The 20,993-nt window shown below is 36.8% G+C and overlaps 1 protein-coding gene and 1 non-coding gene across 8 annotated transcripts in view; one reads left to right on the top strand and one right to left on the bottom strand.

Moving 5' to 3' along the window:
• PITPNC1 (phosphatidylinositol transfer protein cytoplasmic 1) overlaps positions 1 to 20,993 on the bottom strand; it is a 107,326-nt gene that overhangs the window by 22,980 nt on the left and 63,353 nt on the right. For all 7 annotated transcript variants that reach the window (XM_033002304.2, XM_033002303.2, XM_033002305.2 and 4 more), the window contains one exon: positions 10,166 to 10,237. In XM_033002304.2, the coding sequence (XP_032858195.1) occupies positions 10,166 to 10,237 (72 nt within the window). The remainder of the gene's footprint in view (positions 1 to 10,165; positions 10,238 to 20,993) is intronic.
• Positions 11,634 to 11,751, top strand: LOC116964093. Its single transcript, XR_004408549.1, has one exon. It is a non-coding gene; the product is annotated as a U5 spliceosomal RNA (small nuclear RNA).

The following is a 20,993-nucleotide window of genomic DNA, read 5'->3' as shown; positions in this document are numbered from 1 at the left end:
ATGCCACAGACTTTTCTGGAAAAAATCCAGTCAGATCAAGAGACAGTGGACTGTTAAATATAAATAGAAGAATAAATATAATTGTGTCCAGTGCTTACTATTCACACTGCTGCCCTTCCTTGCACTTTCTGGAATGGAGACTTCGGTCACAAACAGTAAAGTCAACAACTAGGATTGGTTTTATTGTGTTCTCTAATCTTTGAACTAGATTTCATCACCGTGTAAAAAATCTGACTTTCTGGACTCTGGGTGCTTCTCATCTTTTCACTCTAGGGACAATAATGAAATGCAGGTGTTTTGTGTGAACTAGTTGGGCTAAGTTGCTGTTATACTGAAAATTAAAATTTTGGTTGAACTACCCCCAGTGGAAGCTGGAAACTTCCACTGTCCGTTTGTGTACACATAGATCTTATTTTCATTTTAATCTTTTAGGACCTGGTTTTGAACACCAAGTCTCTTGTTCTATGCAAAGCAAATGATGGGTATATTTTGAAATACGAGTCACATCTGCAGCGTAGCATACTTCTGTGCTTTGTGTCCATAATTTAATTATTTAGGCATCATAGTGACCCATGTGATTTATGATATGTCTACAATAAATTTCTACTCATTCCATAGAAATGGAAATAGTGACTTGTTAAGTGGCTATCAAGACTTATTGACATAAAATTCAAGTTGTGAATACACTGTCAAAATCAGTAACAAACTAACGATGTGTTTTTTCCTTTGGGGCTCAGTGTTCTATAGCTAAGGTTTCCAGGAAGCATAAATATTTTTGTTTTCTTCTTCTTTTTTTTTTTTTTTTTTTTAAAATAAATGTACTGAATGCTCTGTTAATTTAATTCCATTTAATCCTAGAGGAACAGTTGAAAATACAAAATGTCAGCAACTATTCAGTAACAAAAATGCTACTTTATTATTTCTGAAAGAAATGCAGCTGCCCATTTAAAGCATTCAAAGTGAGCAATGGACTACAATGAACAAGTATACCAGCTGGTAAGGAGAACATTGCTCAGGAAATCATAATTCAAATAAATGAAAAGCTGTAGTTTGACTCTACAGTTTTAACTTGTCTTGGTAGTTAACAGTACCGGAATAAAATAAGCAACACTGAATATTTACTGAACTGGATAGAAAATGTCAACATGTCTGAAACTGCAGAAGAACAGAACAAAGGGAAATGCCAGTCTGTTTTCATTTGTGTACTTATTTTCCTTGCCCAATCCTTGTTTTGCAAAAAATTATGTTGATTATTTGAACAAAATTGAGCTGAGAGGTCCTTCCCCTGTAGTGTTCTTTCTTAGAATTGGGGTACCTTTTTTAAACATAACTGTTAAGTGTAATATATATAAAATATAGGTCGCTTTTCATAAGCTCCCTCACTTGTTTTTTTCCTAAACAAATTCAGATATAAAGAGCAGTCCCTTGATGAAATGAGATGAACTATTTCTGGAACAAGATGCATTTCACCATAATCTCTGAGCTTTAAATAAAATAATGGTCATTTCTCTTAAATGGACATTACCAGGTCAGCTGAGGCTCTGAATCAGTATACGGTTTAAGTACAAGCCTAATAGATCTAGGCACATGCATATCTCTGCACATTTGCAAGGACCTAAATTGGGACTGTTACCCAATATCTTATCTGAAGAAATGTGCCCTGCTCCGTCACAGGCTTGATCCACATATTGCACCTCTAAGTAACATAGTTTTAAATTCTTCTTCTCTCTTTAAAATGCTTTGACAGAAGTGGGGATGACAGATGCCTTTGCCAATCTGTCAAAACTGGGAGGAATTTTTCAACCATTTCAGCTACGCCTTATTTGCTGCTTAGGCTATCTCTGACCATTTCCTCCATTCCAAAAGTTTTCTGAATGACATTCTCGCTTCCCTTTGCTGGCAGAAGTTGTTGTCATTTATTCTTCTCCCCTTCTTAGATTGTCCTCACAAGATTTGCAGATAGAGATTTAATCTTCTCATTCTAGCAGCAGTAGAAAATAAGAAGTCATTAGAGAACAGACTGATTTCTTTCTTAGCTTTAATTTTCTTATTGCCTCTCCTAGCCACATAATCTGGGATTGTCTCCCTGTGGGGAGGATGGGTTTATTACATTTGTGATCAAAGAGACTAAAGAAATTTAAAAGTTTTAAAGGAAGAGATTAAAGGCCATGAAAAGAAGCATAAGGCTCCCAATCTGTGCAACTGTATTTGCAAATGTGCAGAAAATAATGGTGAGAACAATCTGTATCCTTAAAATGATGATGTAGAAAGGCAGAATATTAAATATATTGGAAAGAACTGGACAGGCTTTACATTTGGAAGCCAAGTAAATAATTGAGATTGAAATACACAATCAAATGGAAAACAAAAAGTAATGTTCAGGCTGAAGTGTCCTTTTTGCTGTGGGTTTTGGTTTTTTATTGGTGGGGGGTTTGACAGCTTTTTTACAACAGAAAAACAATTATACACTTCCACTTTTTAAGAGGAATGCAAACTCATCATTATTTAGACTAATTCATCTACAGAATGACAAAAAGTGGAAGAAAGGTTTTAACTGGGTCATCTTTACAATTGTCAATAGTTTCTTTTGAGGAAAATTAAAAAAAAAAAAAAAAAACCTGGCAGATGACTCTAGTACCTCAGGAAAGAAAGATCATACAGGATACTGAAGAAATGTAAGTGCTGGTGTATTTATATTTCTTTCCTTTGTTTTCCTCATGACCTACAATGACATGTCCTAGCACATACTTTGCTAGTGACTCCTCTCTTCCTTGTAGCCAAAGCCAGAACAGAAAGTCAGGTTATGAGGTGAGGGTAAGTCAACAACAAATTTAGTATCTTTTTTCTAAAAGCTCCTTTCCCATTTTTCTTCTTTGTCTTCTATCTTCAGGCTAAATTGCTGGCTTCAACCTCATTCAGATGTAGCTAATCCAACATTTAACTTTTATGGCCAATCACCACAGCTAACCTGGTTTGGATATAAATAGTATAAAGCCAGGCTCTGTTGGATCCACTGATTACATTCACACGGGCAAACTCCTCACTCATCTACACTACTAGGACTCTGAGGGTCAAAGCAGTGCTTGTTTGGCTCGCCTTTGTTTCATAATATATGATTCTGTCTTGTGATGTTTTTCTTACTTGTTATTTTAGATCCAGCCAGTCAGCCATTGCTGAGAAATGCAGCTAAGGCAGAGAAATGAAACAGATAAAAGCTAAAAGATTTTTTTCCAATAAAGCAGAGCACTCCTAAATTAATTACAGGCAGGCAATATGGTAGCAAACATGATTATTATCCCATGTGCTAAGTAATCAGACACCTGTGCCCGTCTACATACTTAAGCCAAAATGACTACAGTGTTCAATGTACAGTGCGTAAATGTAATTTATTGAGATGAGAACTTCTACTATAAATCAAATTTCCTCTTCTGTTAAATCATTCTTTGAGTTAATATCTATGGCTGAAAGCACTGTTCTTCCCTCTCTGCCTCCCCATTTTCCCTGCCCTGTCAACAAAGCCAACAGGCATCCCAACAAACTTAAATCTTGACTTTGCGGTAGCTGGACATCAAAAGATCTTAGTGGGATAGGCAGGCTATGACATAAAAGGCATGACAAAAATATCTTTAACCATTAAAATTTGAAATGAAATTAAATTTATCTCTGCCTTGCTCACTATTGATTCATTCATGATCGCTGAGCTTCAAGAAAATGGAAAAAATGCAGTATGCAGCTAGAAGAGCCCCCAAACTTAAATGCATCTATGCAACATATATGCTTCTTTTTTCATTCAAATATTGATATGTCACTGAAGTTTTGGGGTTTTCTCTGTATTTTCTCCCATCCCTGAAGTGTAGTTGAGCTATACAACTTGCAGGCATTGAGCAATCTGTATGATGATGAGCCCTTTCTGTGAGTAGAATACACATGCATCCATCATTTGTAGGATGGTTTAAATCTAGATTTCATAGTGTGTGAAAGTTAGCTATACAATTGCAGTAAGGACTGCAATATTTTTTTTTCCCTATTAAAAAAGGTAAAATCTGGCACAAAACCTACTCTCCACCTTGAAATATGAATCTCCTTAGATTGCCATCATCAGAACTACTGGCTTGTCACCAGTTTATCATTACAGCATCCTTTAGCAGGTCGTGTCTCTGGTCCACTTCGACTCTCATTTTTCTGAAGGAAAATTTGGTCTAGAATAACAGAACATCTACTCAGAACTTGATCTATGGAGTTTTATTCAGTGTATAACTTTTCAATAAGCCATGTTCCAACCTCAGTTACCCCCAAAGTTTGATAACTTGCTTTTGAGATTTACTTGGGCAAAGATTACAGGAATTGACCAATTTCAACCCACTGGCTAAAACTATTTATGTGGACTCACATAACTGGGAGTAATTCTTCTACGGGAAAAGATTGAATCTCTCCCCAAGAGCAGTAAATTTGGCTCACTGAGTGACGTGGGAATATCAATGTCTTCCATGGAGTGGAAGAGGCAGTTACATATTTATCAGCAGCCTTGCTCCCTGCTCCTTTTTATCTCCATCTCATGACTCCTCTATTATTCCATCTCTTATACAATATCTCATTTAGATTTATACTTTCTGAACAGAGAAATGTATTCTTATGTAATTATGTCAAAGTAGCTACGCTTCTTAGACAATAATAGACTATCAACAATATTTACTGAGATTAGTTTTTTTAAAGTCACTTCTATTTCAAGTGTTAGATTTACTAATTATCTCCAGTAGTTCATCTAGAAATATTGAAAAGTAGAAGCACAACCATATTACTTGTTCACACCCTCTGTCAGTATGGGCCTTATCTTATGTTCTGCAATAGCCATACGTGCTTCGGACATACTATTTGTAGTTATGTTCAACAAAAAGAGAGCTCTTCACACAGAAGGAATTTTAGGCTAACCTCTGCACTTGTTTGCCTGTATTTTTTGAGATTTATTAGAGGGGGAAGCTTCACAAAATCAAGATTTTTCATTGCAAATTATACAGGAGGCAAACAGATACTCAATACCATCATACAGAAAAAGTCCAGGTGCAAATAAAGTCATTCCTAAAAGTGACCTTAGCTTTGATTTTGACACATTTTGCCTAGCAATCCTTTAGGCAATTTACAGAATGATATCCTGTAGTACGGTAAGGCTAAGCCAGGGCACATCTGATTACATTTCAGCTGAAATCAGTGTTTCATGGCAGTTTCCTTAAATAGTGAATTTACATTTAATTTACATGTGCTATATTCAAGTTTGTTACAACCTAGTTCCATGTAACTAAGATAGGAGACAAAAATAGGGGAAAAAAACAACATAAACCCAGCAAAACTAGAAATGGATTTTCTTCTTAGCTGGCCATACTTAACATTTATTTTACTTTAGCTAAATGTTTCCCAACCAACACTTTGGAAACACACACTAAGAATGAAGCATGATGAATGATCCAATACTGTATACTTGGGTCACTTGTAGCGCTGCAGAAATGGAACTCACTGTCCAGAAATATTTTCTAACTTTAAAAGATGGCACTGCAATTTATTTAGGTTGCATATCAAATAATATCTGCTATTAGCTGGCTGGTTTTAGTGTGCTGAAGCTATTAATGTGTCAAATGATACTGATGTTAATTTATAACTATATGGAATACAGAACTACCTCTTGTTTTCATCTGGCAACTGGTCATTCTGAGACATGCATTTTCAATGCTATATTATATTTGAAAGGCCAGAAACAGAAACATGTTGATAATATATTTTTCTCTTGATTGACAAAGAACTAGTGCTGTAGCTCTGATGACTTTATCAGCATTACTGAGACATGCACTTACAAAAACTTGCCCAATGATACCCCTAATTTGTCACCTTGAAATATAACTCTGTCTTGAAATCTTTACTCCACACCTTCATTACCCTTAAGAATAATGTTATTCTTGATAAGAAATATCATGGCCCTTTAACAAAGACTTTGCTATTTTAAGATCTTGCATGTTATTCCTTAACAACCAAGTTCCAGCCATTGAGTTTTCCCAAGCAAAATGTTATGCTACAAAGAGCAAGGCACTGTAAGTTATACATATAGTGAATTTCCATTATTGACAACTATTGAATTATTTTTACAAGCTGTACTTTTTTACTTTCCCCAAATGCTATCAGATGGCAAAAATTCACTGCCCAAATATCAGCAGAAATTAATTCTATGACTAAGAAACAAAATAAAACAACAAAAAGCAGCCAAACCTAGTGATCCTTCTGCAACAAAAAGGAAAACTGAAATGTCTCTTGGATTCAGTGATTTGCTAGAACAGTGCCTGCCTTCCCTTCACCTTTCCTCTACCTTCAGCTACAGACTGCTTTTTAGAAATTTTCACCAGGACTTGACTGTGGCATGCAAGAACAGACAGGGAGCTGCAGCACGTGAGATCACTGTGTGTTGATCACAGTATCTACTAGAGCTGTGTGGTGGGTCCTTTGTAACCAACAGAAAGCTGAAGATGGGAGAAAAGTCAGAGAAATACACTATTTAGAATAAGATTAGCCTTATGTGACATAAATACTGACCAATCAATAGACTGTTAAAAAAAAAAAAACAAACAAGTTAGCAAAGTCTGCTCACGAAAACCACAGACTACGCATTTATTCACAAACACGCAGCAACTTATACAGCTCCTACCCGTGATTTCTGACCATTTCATTAAGTAGATAACCTGAAATGGTTTTAATATTTAAAATATAGACTTTGTGTATCTATATTCAAATTCCCTAATTGCTCATTTATTATGGGGAAAAAAGTGTGCATTGAGTGATTAATACGCACTTTCATAGCTTGCCTGTGTTCACTGAAGCTGTCTGTTGTAGGCACCTGCTCTTCCCTCTTCCCAGCAGTTCCCCCTGCAACCTTGATTTATGTAAGCAGCGAAAGTTGCAAGAGGGAAGCAGTATTTTCACATACTCTAAAGATACCACCGACAGTGTCGTTTACATTTTACAAAACATTCTGATTTTTAGAAATTCCATTTTGTAATTTAAAATAAAATACAAATAAAATTTCTCTTTAAGTTTATTATTGAAAAGACCCATAAGAGGAGACAGTGAATGGCCTGACTCATTGGTATAGCTTCTAACACTATTAATGAAGCTATAAAGCTACAACATAGCAGTGACAACATTTGATGTACAAACTTGTTCATCCAACACGTTGCCATGCGAACATCTAGATGTGATACAGCAAAATCCACTGCGCTGTAGCACCAGAAATCACAACTGGATGGATTTATGGTGCTGCACTCCTACCATCTACACAATGTTTTATCTAAATAAAGGGGTTTATTGTCCATTGGTCTTTCTGGCAATTTTTGTATTTGTGCAAATCAAGTGCAAACTTTAACAAACCCAAACAATAGTGCTGTAAGCACATTTAAAATAGGTTAAAATGATGACAAAGTCTAAGACATAGAAAAATCAAGGTCCAAAGCAGGTATCTTTATCTTTCTGTAGTTTCTTCTATTGTGACAATTGGGAAGAAAGATCAGGAGGACTTGTGCATCAAGATATATTGCAGTAATTAGGTAGAATCTTACCAGACAATGCAACGTTAAATAAAATAATTCTAATGACATACTAGCCTGCTAAAAGACAACAGGAACCCGAGAGCATTTATAATGCTTTCTTCCAATAAGCAATGGAATTAGCTTTAGTATCCTTATATCTAATTATTGCTTTTCACAATCAATATCTACTTTATTAGATAGCATGGAAATGAAGAATAGATCAGAGTTCAAAGATCTGAAAAAACCTGCATGATCTCAAAAAATATATCTAGAAATAGTTGAGTTAAAATCAGACATGCATTATTACCCTCATTACTGTAATATTAATATTCATTCAGTATATTTTGCATGACAACTGCAAAATTTACAGAAGTATATTTTGGATTATTTGTTCATCAATGAAGGTTGACAGTTGCAGTGAAGAAAATCATAGTGTATCTATGGAAATCTATAGAAATGGATGCTATTGTTTCCTGTTGTTTTCTGACCAGGCAAATATGATTAACTTCATCTAAACTTTTCTAATTTGAAGCAGGAATCCAGTTCGCATTTTCTTAAGTGAGGCTTAAGCCTACCCATTGAGAAATAGAAACAAGATCGACTCAGTCCTAGTTCCAAGGGGTTTGGTTTAACAGAAGTCTCTCCCCAGGCTCAATCACGTCTCCATGTTTACTAACTTTTCAGCATTTCAGGTCTGTGTCAGCCACATCTGTGTCACCAGATCAATGTCACTGGATCAACAGCAAAAAAATGTAGATCTTCCATTTGTTTATTATGTTCACACTAGTGAACAGCATAGCTCTGAGAATTACAAAATCATGGAGATTAGGGCAGGAGTGCTGCCCTCTAACTCAGCTTCTCTTTCTCCTCTTCAGTTCAAGTAAGGGTCAATTAAATCTGTTAAACTTGGTAAATACTTACCTAGTCTGTGACTCAGCTATTGCAATATAAACATAATATAATATTACCCCACTGCACTCTGGCAAAAATTACATTTGAAGAGCTGGATTCAAGCAGAGTAGATAATCTTTGATTCACATCATCTGAGTATCCTACTTCTGTGTTACTTTCATCTTAAATTCACTGGTTGGGTACTGTTCAGGGCTTGATTCATAGTATTTTAGCCACAAAGCTGACACACAGAAGAAAAAAATTACAATAGCTTCAGTTTTTCCGCTGTTAGGCATCAGTACAGAACCTGTCTTCTCACTGCTGACATTATAATGTACCAGAAAGCTAGTCTGCACCCTCCCAAAACCAAAGGTGTGGGCTTGCTCTGAATTAAAGTGCTGCCAAAAAGCAGAAGTGAACAATAAAAAGCACATAACTTACATAATGCTCATACAGTTGATAATGTAATACACCTCTTTTTTTCCTCTCTCACTGATCTGGCTTAGACTAGCAGTGACTGAAAGTTGTTGGTATCTGGTGGCTAATATATGATCTCTGTCATGTTCCCACTGGGAAAGTGTCTGTATGCCAAAAGCATTATTCCAAATTATACCTTGTTCTTTTACATGCAATTATTCTGCCATAAGCAGTGCAACAGCTGTCAGCCTTATTAACAGGCAGGCCCAAGGTGGTTAGGGAAATGTACCTCCCATCTGGAGAACAGAACACTTGCACCCTAACAAGGCTGCTGGAGGGACACCCCTGGAAACTGAAAGGCTCGGTGTCTCAGACTCCTTCAAATCTGCTTTACTGCCGTCTCCTTTCTCCAGAATTAGTTTAAGCACTCCTTCACAGGTCTTTGTATTACAGCTAATTTTCTGGACATTTTAACCTGTATTTCATGCCTGCGAGAAACTTCCTCCCATAAGCCTGCAACAAATGGCTGTTTAAAGCATACCAAAATGAAACATATAGAAACATATTTGTGTATTAATCCAAGAGCTGAATCTTTATATGCCTGGCTTTATCGAACATCATTATTTTCTTGCAAGTTGTATGACTGCTTTGCTCCCTGTCAGGGTAACAAATTCCGACTGACCTCCTGCCTTCTATTCCCGAGCATCTCCAGATCAGCAGCTCCCACCCTTCCTCTACAGATGATTTTGCATAAATTAAACTTTTCGTCTCTAGGCTCTAACTCTGAGAACTTCTTAACTTTTGGTGCTTGCCAACAGTATCACCTCAGTAGTCCAGCCATTGTTCCCTTGAAGTTGTTTACTGAGATCTCTCATCTCTGACCATTGTTTAGCTTCCTGTTTGCTTTTCCTAACAGCTTCTTTGAATTCAACCCCCTTTACTCAGAGACAATAACGTGAAACAGATAAAGTGGAATACAATTACACACACAAAAAAAAAGTTCATCAGGACTACATTCACATGTGTAAATTACATTGCGTTTAGAGAAGTAACAAGTAGACCCAGATGCAGAAGGGAAGCTGTGTACATCAGCTGAGTCTTTCATCTCATGGTGCTTTAGAAGTAACTACTGTGCAATCTGACAAGCTGCTAATGACCAGGACACCCAGGTAGGTGCAAAGATACAAGCCTGCTTAGGCCTTTTCCCCCAGACTGAAAGACTTACAACCCCCCAGATATAGGCCATGATTAACTAAAAGGATTAAATAAAATCTTTCAAAAGCCATCATACTTACACTGTCATTGCTTCCTTTGTTGTCTTCATATTTTGTCTCTATATGAATGGAGAATTTAGGCAAAAATGAACACTGCAACAAAAGAAAAATATGTTTGACATAAAAAAATACGCCTTGCTTCATCAGCTAACATGTTCAGTACCTCTTGTTTGGTATCAGCCTTCTTATTTTTTTCAGATTTCTTCAAGAAAAAGAGTCAATGTACACAGAACATAAGAGTGAAGGTTTTTATGATTCTGGAGGGATGTAGAGCTTCTATCTGAAAGTTGAATACTATGATGAAGGCATAAATAAATTAGTGTAAGTACTCTGGAATAACTAGATACAGTAGTTTTCATGCTCAATATTTGTAAGAGTATAAATGTCCTTAATTTCTTGTTATAAATTCAGTTCACTAAGAACTCGAGAGCAACTAGATATTTGTCATCATAGATTAGTCTACTCCCCATATAAAATAATCCAAGAACACTTCACTACCAGCAGGTGCAAACCAAAGAGACAACAATGTGAGGGCTTTTTGAAATTTTCAGTGAAAAATTAATTTGAGCATAATTTCCTATTAATGAAATTAAGATGGATTATGAGCCACTGTGGAAATTCCTTTGTACTAAAAACAAATCAATCTTTAGATATGAATGCAAGAAAATTAAGGATGCACATGTTTTTCTATTAAAGATAATATCTCCATATTTTACATGGGAATAAATTTATTTTTCTGTGGATTTCTTAATTTATTTGGTTTATCAAGACTAGAATTTATAATACTAGGCAACATGATTCCAGTGGAAAAAATATTTCAAATTTCTTTAGCATTTGACTGTTCATTCAAATCAACTTTTCAGATTGGCAGATAGAGTACTTGTCTAACAAACTCTGAAGGGCACTAGTTCAGCATCTTTACTATTAGTCATCAAATCTTTTCTTGCATTAACTGCCAGTGAAACTGAAATTCCAGTTCCTTGTATGATGCATCACTAATACCCCATGGCAAAGTGCCTTTGTAAAGACTATGACTATTTAATGTGCTGTACATACAGATCAGACAATGAGGATATTATGATGCCTCAGTGTTCATAATGCTGTTGATCCAAGTTTGGACTTGATAAAATTTGGAGAGTTCTTCTAAGGGAGGGGCTGATAACTAGGGAGGGGCTGATAACTAAGGAAAGAGGTGATTTAGAAGGCCAGCTATAGTGCAGTAAAATTGAAATGTGAGGCCAGCTCCTCTGAGACTGCAGAAAATATATTCCCGATTCCATAGATATCACCCAATAAGTCACTGCTCAATCTTCTTCTGATCCCAGGATTTCTAGCATTCAATAAGCACACCTAGAATCGATCCTTGTTGAAGAAATGAGTGAGAGAGTTTTGCCAGAATAAGGTTCTGGTGCCATGAAAGGCATCTGATCAAACCGTCTTCCCATTAACATAATGAAATACTCCCATGTTGGTGCTGCGGATGTCCAGACTGCACAGGCTTCTCTTCAGATCTTACAAATATTTTGCCTTTTATTAAAGATTTCTGTGGAGTAGGACACTTGTGAGTTTCAATCTAATCTGAATTGTGACTAGCTCTCAGCTATGCAACTTGCTCATTGAGTGAATATGTGGGAGGCAAAAAAAAATAAAAATCAGTATGTAGAGCGCAGGATGGAGCAAGTTCAATTACAGATCTGCTAGCTCCTATTACCTATATTCTGTGGGCAATTAAACATTTCCTATGTATACATCTCAGGAAGTGCCAGCTGAAAATACACACTATTTATAAGCAATCTGTCAGAACTGGGGATCCTGTAACACAAATTAGCACAAAAAAAAAACCCCAGATATTCTCCCAATTGAGGTTTCACCGTGTATCTCAGTATGTTGCTGCTACTCTGGCAGACATCCAAAGACATCTGCAAACAAAAGCCTTGGCAAACAGTAGGCACTACATGGAAAGAATTTGGGGAAAAATAAAAAAGCAGGAAAAAAAAAAAAAGCTAAGTTTTTTCATAAGGTTAAAATTTGAATCTCCAAAATTAAGCAAAGGTGGAATGAACATCCTTGAACTATGTTAACGTTAGCTGGAAGAAGAGATGAATAAAAGGGGTTGATTAAAACAATTTGATAATTAAATGTTCCTAGAGTAAGAAAAGTTATAAATATGTTAAAAAAAAACACAGGGAATGACCCAGGAGACACAGGGATGCCAGCATCTCCTAAAAAAATATCTGATGTCTCTCAGAGCATTTGTATTCAAATAGCACAAACCAACATTCTAGTTTTCCGTGACTGCAGGAGAACACAGGGGGTTAAAAATTACTACTGGAGGTGGATTATGAAAAGCAGATTTTTAAAAAATGTATAACCTAAATGACAGACATCTTCTACTGCAGTTTTTAGAGCATTTGGAAAACAAATACATTGGTGTTAGGGTGGTAAAAACATGGGTTATTGATCTCAAAAATTTAGTACATGGCAGCCTTGTATTTCACAAAGATGTGTAATGACAGGGGTCACAATCCAGGTGTAGAGAGCCCTTTGCTGACAACAACCTAGTGGGAAAGCATCCTCGAGGAAATGAGAAGGGACTGACAATGAATATTTTGTTTTATCAGCAGTTACTTGTACTGCTTACTTAATGAGTAACTGGTCCTGCACTACTGAGGACTCAATGCTTAGGTCTGTGTAACAGCTTTTAGAAATATTTTCACTGAAAATGGTAGAGATGTATGCTGTACTATCTATGATATACTAACTGTTTAGAACAGTTGTTAGGAAAACACAGTTTACTAGCATTGTGTCTGCATATTTCAAGGTTACTGCTCTCGGCCACGTTTAGCTTACATGTGAGTAAGTGTGTGTTACATATCTGCCCTCTTGATTAGAGGACCAAAATTTTATTTTCTTTGCTACACAATTAAACAAAACCAACAGCCTCAAAATAAAATCTAGTAATTGATAAAACAGAATGACATCAACAATCTATCACCAGTGGAAGGGTCGTCAAGACTATAATACTTGAGCACATGGAGTATCTAGGTCAGAGATTTGTGAGTTTGCAAACTTTTAAGTACAGTCTGAGTCTAGTTGTTTGTTGGAAACCTCAGTGAAAACTGCTCTGACAACGCTGACCTTAACAGCTCTGGGCAGTGCAGTTCCCTCAGCTCTTTTAAGAAGTAAGAGGGTTCCCCAAAGTATTTGGTGCTGCTCTCATGGTCCCACTGTCAAGTCTGCAAACTCCATTGGCAGAAGGAACTTCAGTATAGCATCTTCCACATTTACAGCTAATACAAAGCGAACACCCTTACGAAAGCAGGTCCTCATCCCTGGTTCTGATTAAAGTATCTTTACCTTTGATCTAGCTAGAGAAATTCAGGAGTTGTTGGATGATGTACATTTTTCAGTACTCAAAAACATTTTTCTTGATCAAAATAGTTGCTTTTAGGTCACAGTTTCAGGTACAATGGATGATAAAAATGCAAAATATGAAGAACCTTTGTGCTGTTCATTTGAAGCATGGCTGCAGTTTCAGAGGAAATTTTGAATAAAGCCAAATGCTTGATTTCCTCTTTACCTTGCTATTAAAAAATATCTACTATTTTCAATCACTTACTAGAGTTTACCAGCAATGAGTCAGATCATGACACTTTGAAATGCAGCCATTTCATAAATTGAACTTAAGGCTGAATTAGGCTGCCAGTAGCAGTTCAGCAAGCTACTGCTTAAATCTAGTTGTTGTTTTCTGTGACCTAGAATCTAAACTCTAATTAAAAAAAGTGATCTTCTAATCTTGTATTTCAAAAAAGAAACATTAAGAAAAGACTAAGGATCTTCAGAGTGTTATGCAAGAAGAATTAGAAGTGCCATTTACCTCAAGCCACCTCATTAGAGAGCAGGAAGTCATTTTCTGCACAAAGCTATGAAAAGTCAACCTCCCTGTATATTCAGTATAAAGACAAGGACCATAACTATCTAATTTGAGATTATAAATGGTAACATGAATTTACCCCAAGTGAAAACTAAAATTCACCCAGAAGTGCTCTATTGCAAATATACCTCTCAGAAACTCAACTGACTGGCAACCACTGTTCTAGCAGCTACAGGGGGTCTCACTGGCTTTCAGGAACACTTAGCAGGGTCCAAATTTTTGAACATTTCACAGAATGTGTCTCATGATTCATCAGCTGCACTCTGACTAATTGGCAGAGGGCTCTGGCAGAACCAGAAAACTGTTTATGCCTCATTCAAAAGACTTTATTATTCATCATGCAAAAAGTTGTTGGGATTTTTTTTCCCCTCCTTAAGTGGCTGTGTATTTACTTAGCCTGGGATTAAAGTGTTATGCAACAGTCAGAATCAAACTTGGGAGTGAATGGTAAGTAATAAGCCTCTTACCAGATTTTTTAAATTTTTTTTTTATGTCAAAGCACCACTCCCTTTCTGCTCTGCCTCCCGGGGGGCGGGTGTTCTTCCAGCACAAACCTGGCAGCCGATCGATACACGGAGCACACACAGGAATGCACAGGGCACTGTTTCCAGCTTTCCATTTCACTATCTGTACAGCTTGCAAGGTTGCTCTTTGAAAAAAATTGTGGCAAACAGAAGCTTTAACTTGAAATTAGACTTAAATGCTACACAATAGAGCAAAATATTCAGAGTCCTAGGGTGTTCAGTAAGGTTTCTTTGTGTAAAGCTCTCAAAGGAGGCATCTTTTATATGGTCATCTTCCAAATATTTTAGATGTGTTGCAAACTCCTTAAAAATCTGTTATAATCCGGTACACCTGTGGCACTCCAAAACAAATAAGGAGAGTATTCTGGGTTTTTTTGTTAGGTTGTTTTCTTAAAACTTTCTATATTTGGCACCCTTTTTGAAAGAATCAGGAGAGGTTTAAGGCTCAAGAGAGTAACCAGTGAAATAACCAGAGTCTGTAATAGTAATTACCACACATAAGCATGGGTATTTCCAGATTAAAATAAAGTGAAATGAAAGCAGCATACGGAAAACACAGACCACAGTTGCATTTTCAATTCACTACAGATAACGTCTTGAAAAATGAAAGGCCTATTTTTAGCATGATGATTGATTAGTGTTACCATAGCAATAAGCAACACTTGCAAGAACAGGGTAGAACCTAAGTATGCCAAAACACTTGCCAAAGTCTTAAAGAGACAAACACATCTAGTGGTTTACAATCATTTTATGGAGGGGACTGTAAAAATACCCTTTGCATAGTAATTGCACCTGAGGTGGCTTCAGGAATTACTATAGCTGACAGTAAATATGCTGGACAGGGGGTAACCGAGAAAGGTTTCTTTACCCTCTGCAAGCTGCTCTGTATGAGTGCATTTCATCAATACCGCTTTAGCTAGTTTCATTTTCCATTTGGTTTCTTTCTGCAGAATGTTCAAATAACTGCTAGAGAACTCATCACTGAACTTCACTTCTGCTCCTTGTGAATATTAATCCACAATCCTTGGGAGTTATTTTTATACAGTAAAAATTAATCCCACCCCTCCCCGTTTTTTTTTTTTTTTTTTTTTTTACCCCCAAGCAGCAGAAGCATATCCCCCTAAATCTTAACATAAAAGCCTGAGGAGGCAGACATGGCAGGTAGCTGTCTTCTCTGATCTCCCACCACTTTTCAGACTGATGATTTAATTTTTTTAATATGGTCACATATACGTTATTTTGACAACACAGGTGGAACTGGGTATTTTATGAAGCAATCTCCATGGAGTCTAGAGGTAAAGAACACAGTAACTGCTACAATGAGGAAAGACTGGCCAAGCAAAATTAGATTTTTTTTAACAGGGTAACTTCTAGATACCATATCCTTTGCATTCAAAATATTTGGGCACTGCTTTGGTAGTCAGTGGGTAACAATAGCATTTCTTTACTGAAGATCAAAACCCTGGAAAAGACAAATGGAGTCCCTACTTCTCCTTAATAGGCAAAGGGGAAGTGGGTACTACGGGGCAGTGGAAGGTCCCCAGCCATACTGAGGCAGGAGGGAATGCCCTGCAGAGCAAGGGGCAAGGGGGGGAAACAGGCAGACACACACACACAACAGCCCCAGGGGAACAGGGGCACTTATAAACAAGAAGGATGGCTGGAATGGGAGGAGGGATGTAACACGGGAGATTTCCAATGCCTCTGGACAACGGTGAGGACAGAACAGAGAGACCTGGATGTGGAAGAAAAGTCAAAATCACACATGGGTATGGATAAACAGATGTCTCTATAGTTTATGTGCAAGAAGACACGTGAGGATAACACAGTGATGTCTCTACAGCATATTTCAAATTACAGTGTTTCCGTCACCTATTTACAGGAAGAATAAAGATAGTTTCTTTAACTGAATATTCGAAGGTTTTTGGAAAATGGCCCCTGTGTTATTGACTACCTTCAGAATACTCCAGGCAGCACACAGAGCTGCTATGTGATACAGGTTACTTACTAGACAAGCTAGCATCAATCAGGATGACAAAGTCAGAAGAGAATAGACGGAAAAGGCTGGGCAGGGTGATGGCAGGATTTGGAAGATGTGACTCAGTGAGAGGGAGGAGAATTTGGAAAGTAAGATAAGCACAGGAAGGTGGCAAAGAGTAGAAAAAGTACTGTTGAGTGGAAAGAGAAGGAATGATGCAAAAAAGGGGCTTGAAAATATGCTAGAGAGTTAAACTCTCATGAACAAGCTCAGCAAGAAAACCACTGTTTGTATTACATACAGTAGCTTGAAGATTAAACAGCTGACTAACAAGTTGTCTCCAGCCACTGTGAAACTCAGCAGATATCTCTGGTTTTGCCTTCCCTTAGGATCTCCTTCTTTGATACATGGGAACAGTAACCTGTTTATTGAGGAAGAACGGAAGTGAGAGCTGTGTGCACAAGTGAAAAGGACACTCCCAGGGGTTTGGATTGCTTTATAATAAGCCAGTGGTGGAAAAAGGGAATTCTCCTGAGGAGTTTGATTTACTCTTTTTCAATGGAATTAAGCAAATAAATGAGAATACAGGTTTGCAGCTTTCTAAAAAGATATTATTTGCTTCTTATAAATACTACAGAGGTCCTTGCTTTTGCTAGATTCTCTAAAGGAACCAAATATGTGTTTTACTAGAGTAACATCACCAGTTAGCCTGTCTTCTAAATTGGGGAGTGAGAGGGGAGAAGTTTTGGTAGTAATTTTGTATTAGGCTCTAATCTTGCAATACAGATTCTGTTGCATTTTTGATGCAGACTCTTCATATACTCTGGCTGGAAAAAAGTTTGTGTACTGAAGACTGATGAGTTACATCCAAATTTCAAGCACTGGTAACCAGATAAAGAGAACACATGAAAAAAAAACAAAAAACCAAACTCTACAGATTCCTTGCAATATTTATCTGAAACAACTTTTTTTCTTTCTCAAGTCATCTCATTATAAAAATAACAATTACAAAAACATTCCTTCCAGGTAATTTACTTCATGGATGAACTGACAGCTGACTAAATGAAGGACAAGATATGTTTGTTCTCAAAAGTAATCAGAAACCAGCAGGTCAATAATAGAACATTTAGCAACTATCACTCTGGGACCTTGACATACACCAGATGAAATAATTTTATTTGTCTCAGTCATTTGCTGTAGAAAAATTAGTGTCATTGTGATACATCATCAAAGGAATCGCTGTCTCCTGCTTTCTGTTCCATAACCATTCTTCATAAATATTCTCAATTTATATCCTATTCCTAAATTAATTTGAGAAACTGGCAGGTTGAAAGAATACTCTTCCTCCTTGCAGAGAGTAAAACATGCAATTTTTAGTGTCTATTTTGCTTTATATACTTATAATTGTGAAACTAAAAATTGGCCATAAATTATGTATTTAAAAAAATCTAGCTGTAAAATTCAGTCCCAAAATTGAAATACTGCTAACAACGCTGAAGCTGTTCCGATCAGACAGCAAAACTATTTGAAATTATCCCTGGTAAACACTTGAACTGCACCTTCAAACTCAGAAGAGCTTGCTTAAATTCTGTTTGTATTTTTCCTAACCTCTTTGTACTCCAACTTGATAGCTAAACTTTGTTAGGCTCATTTTCTGTGTACTTTGATCATACGAAATTTTTGTACCATGGTTTAGCCACCATACATTCGTGATCTGATTATTTATTCGCTTGAGGTGCCTCTCTTTTTGTCCAGAATCAAAACTGTCACTTGAAAAGGTCAAATGGGTATTTGCTCTGTGCTGCTTATTGTCTATCAACATTCCAACACAGGTAAAGAAACTTAGTTCTATGCAATCCTTTTTCATTTGGCTTGCAATAGAGACAGGTTTGCTTTCTAGTTAATTATTTTTAATCTAGCTGGACAACCTCAGAAAGAAAAATAAGAAAGCCTCCTGAAAGTTCAGTCATTCTTGTCCACATATCTAATAGCATAACTATTTTACACAAAAGATGTGTATTTGCAAATGCTGTGATCAGCTGGCACATAAGGGTTTGTTGAGAGCTGCAAGGCATCTTTCCTCCATCCTCCAAGTGAAAAAGGCTCCAGCCTGTGACTAGCAAAGGAATTCTTTCGGAAGGCCAGGAGCTAGCAACACCCTTTCCCCAGCAGCACGTGCAGCTTGACAGCAGGCACTCACCAGTACCCAAGTCCTGCAATTGCTCACAGAGCCGAATCCCTAGGAGTAACTTCTACAGAGCTCCCTTTCAGCTGTATCCCAAACAGAATATTCCAAATTTATGAGTTTAACATCAATGTAGTCACAGTATTAAGTGAACTTATAAATAAAAATTAAACATTTCTTTCAGCAAGACACCTTGTCAGGCTTCTAATTACAAGATCAAAACCAAAGCAACTCCTGTCTTTAGTTTAAAAGACTTTCTCACATACAGTTCTTCAGTAATGGCCCAGCCACTAATACAAGGGTTTGAACTTTGTCATAGTATCTTACTCTCTAAATACTACCCCAAATCTGGATGACTTCCTCTGGCTTCAGCTTCGAAAGTGTTTTTTCTGTTTCCTCCTCCCTCTTGATGTCAGCAGGAAGCTTGCAAGGATTAACTCATGCTTTGATACAGCATTTCTTGGGGCACTACCCATGTCTCATCTTCCTGATAGGAAGTCTTTTGTATTGCAGTTTTAATGAGGCCCTCCTCCACAAACAGCCAAGTGTACATTTTAAAATGTTCTCCTGACATTACAGTATTTCACATATTACACACCACAAAAGCATCAATTGTGCAACAGTTCTGTTAAACTCATTAAGTGTGTCGTTTGCTTTACATATTATTAATATGGTTGTCGAGATTTGGTAGTAGACCTGCTGTTTGCTGTCAAATGTAGGGGTTTGCAGTGTAATAAATACCATTCTTTAAAGTAGATGCCACCATAACTGCACCCAGTTTATAGAGTACTAACGTCGTGACACTCTAATCTCCATTCCTGTTTTCATGCATCCAATTGCTTTTGGATTTTTATACTATCATGGCAGAGAACAATATTTGGGAAATTATTTTCAATGCCTGTTGAACTCCTGTTAGAAGATGTCCTAACTTCCGGTCCGTAAGAAGGTTATATTTATAAAATCCATAATATTTCACAGGAAAAGGAGACTGATGGAATTACTCTGTGTTGAAACTCTGAATGCTAGTGTTATGTGCTTGAATGTAATGTCTCAACAGCCTTCATATTTTACAACTGAAGAACCTTAAGACTATCAGCAAGATTCAGTCTGTTTTTCACATCCTCTTTCAAATCACTAACATGCACTGAAATATCACTATTTAAGGTCCCTGCTCTTTATTTAGTGTAGAACTTACAAGGTTAATAAGGTGTGAACATACTACACAGCAGTACGTACTTGACTCAGTAAGATTATGCTTTATGTATCCAGTTATTGGCCTGCCTTTAGAATCAGTTTTCCTTGAAATGAGGCTAAATTTAAATCTTAGGATGTCCCACAGACCCTTTGAAGGGAGTTTACTATCTTTAAGAGAAGGGTTTCCAAGCTGTCTTACATATTTTGGGCAATGTCCGTGGGTTTATTTTTTCTTTCAGAATGCTCTAATGAATATAGAAGATCAAAATTTAGAGAAATATTCCAGACAAGGATAGGAATTATTCCCAGTGGTGTATTTAACATTTTTGTTCTAGATTCAACAGTTTGAGGCAAAGGCACTTTCTCTATTTCCCTTGAAGATAATTCCATAGTTTATCAGCTCCATTTAAATATATTTTAGATCTTTGTCTGAAGTACAGTTCCCTTATCTCTGTTTCCTTGCACCCTGGTGAGTAATCAGTCCCCAACTCCCATAGGCAGTTATACTGTCACTTAGTGACTGTTTTGCCTACGTTCTACATTTGTAGACTGATTTAATTTTTCTTTGTAAGTCTCTTCAATCCCGCAATATTTTTTGCTGATGCTCTTGAACATCTCTATAGCTGTATACCTTCTACAGACCTTCACTGAAATGTGTTCCAGGTGTTGTCTCATCAGATTAGATAAAGATCATCTGATTCAAACCCTATGAGAACAGCATTGCTATTTGGTTTTGATAATGTATTGCATTTCAAATTCAGACATACATTTCTGTCTGCTACCACCCCTTTAATCATTCCTACTTGTCTCTTTCAGTTAAAGAAAAAAAATCCCATTAAAAATTCCAAATTGACCTTCAGTTAAAGAAAAAATATACAACAGTGTAAGTAACAGATACCAATGCAACACAGTACGTCATCTTTTTAGCCTAAGATGAAACCTGCTATCAAAGGGTAAACCCTTAATTACTGTCAACTGTGACAGGCCCTACTGAAGAGATCTTCCAAGAAACAGCTGAGAATTTGTCCCCTCAT

The sequence above is a fragment of the Tyto alba genome, unplaced genomic scaffold, assembly GCF_018691265.1.
Source record: "Tyto alba isolate M040663 unplaced genomic scaffold, T.alba_DEE_v4.0 Super-Scaffold_39, whole genome shotgun sequence".
NCBI classification, from domain to species: domain Eukaryota; kingdom Metazoa; phylum Chordata; class Aves; order Strigiformes; family Tytonidae; genus Tyto; species Tyto alba.
Note: the sequence above shows the minus strand (reverse complement) of the source record. Positions and strands in the feature narration are given on the sequence as shown.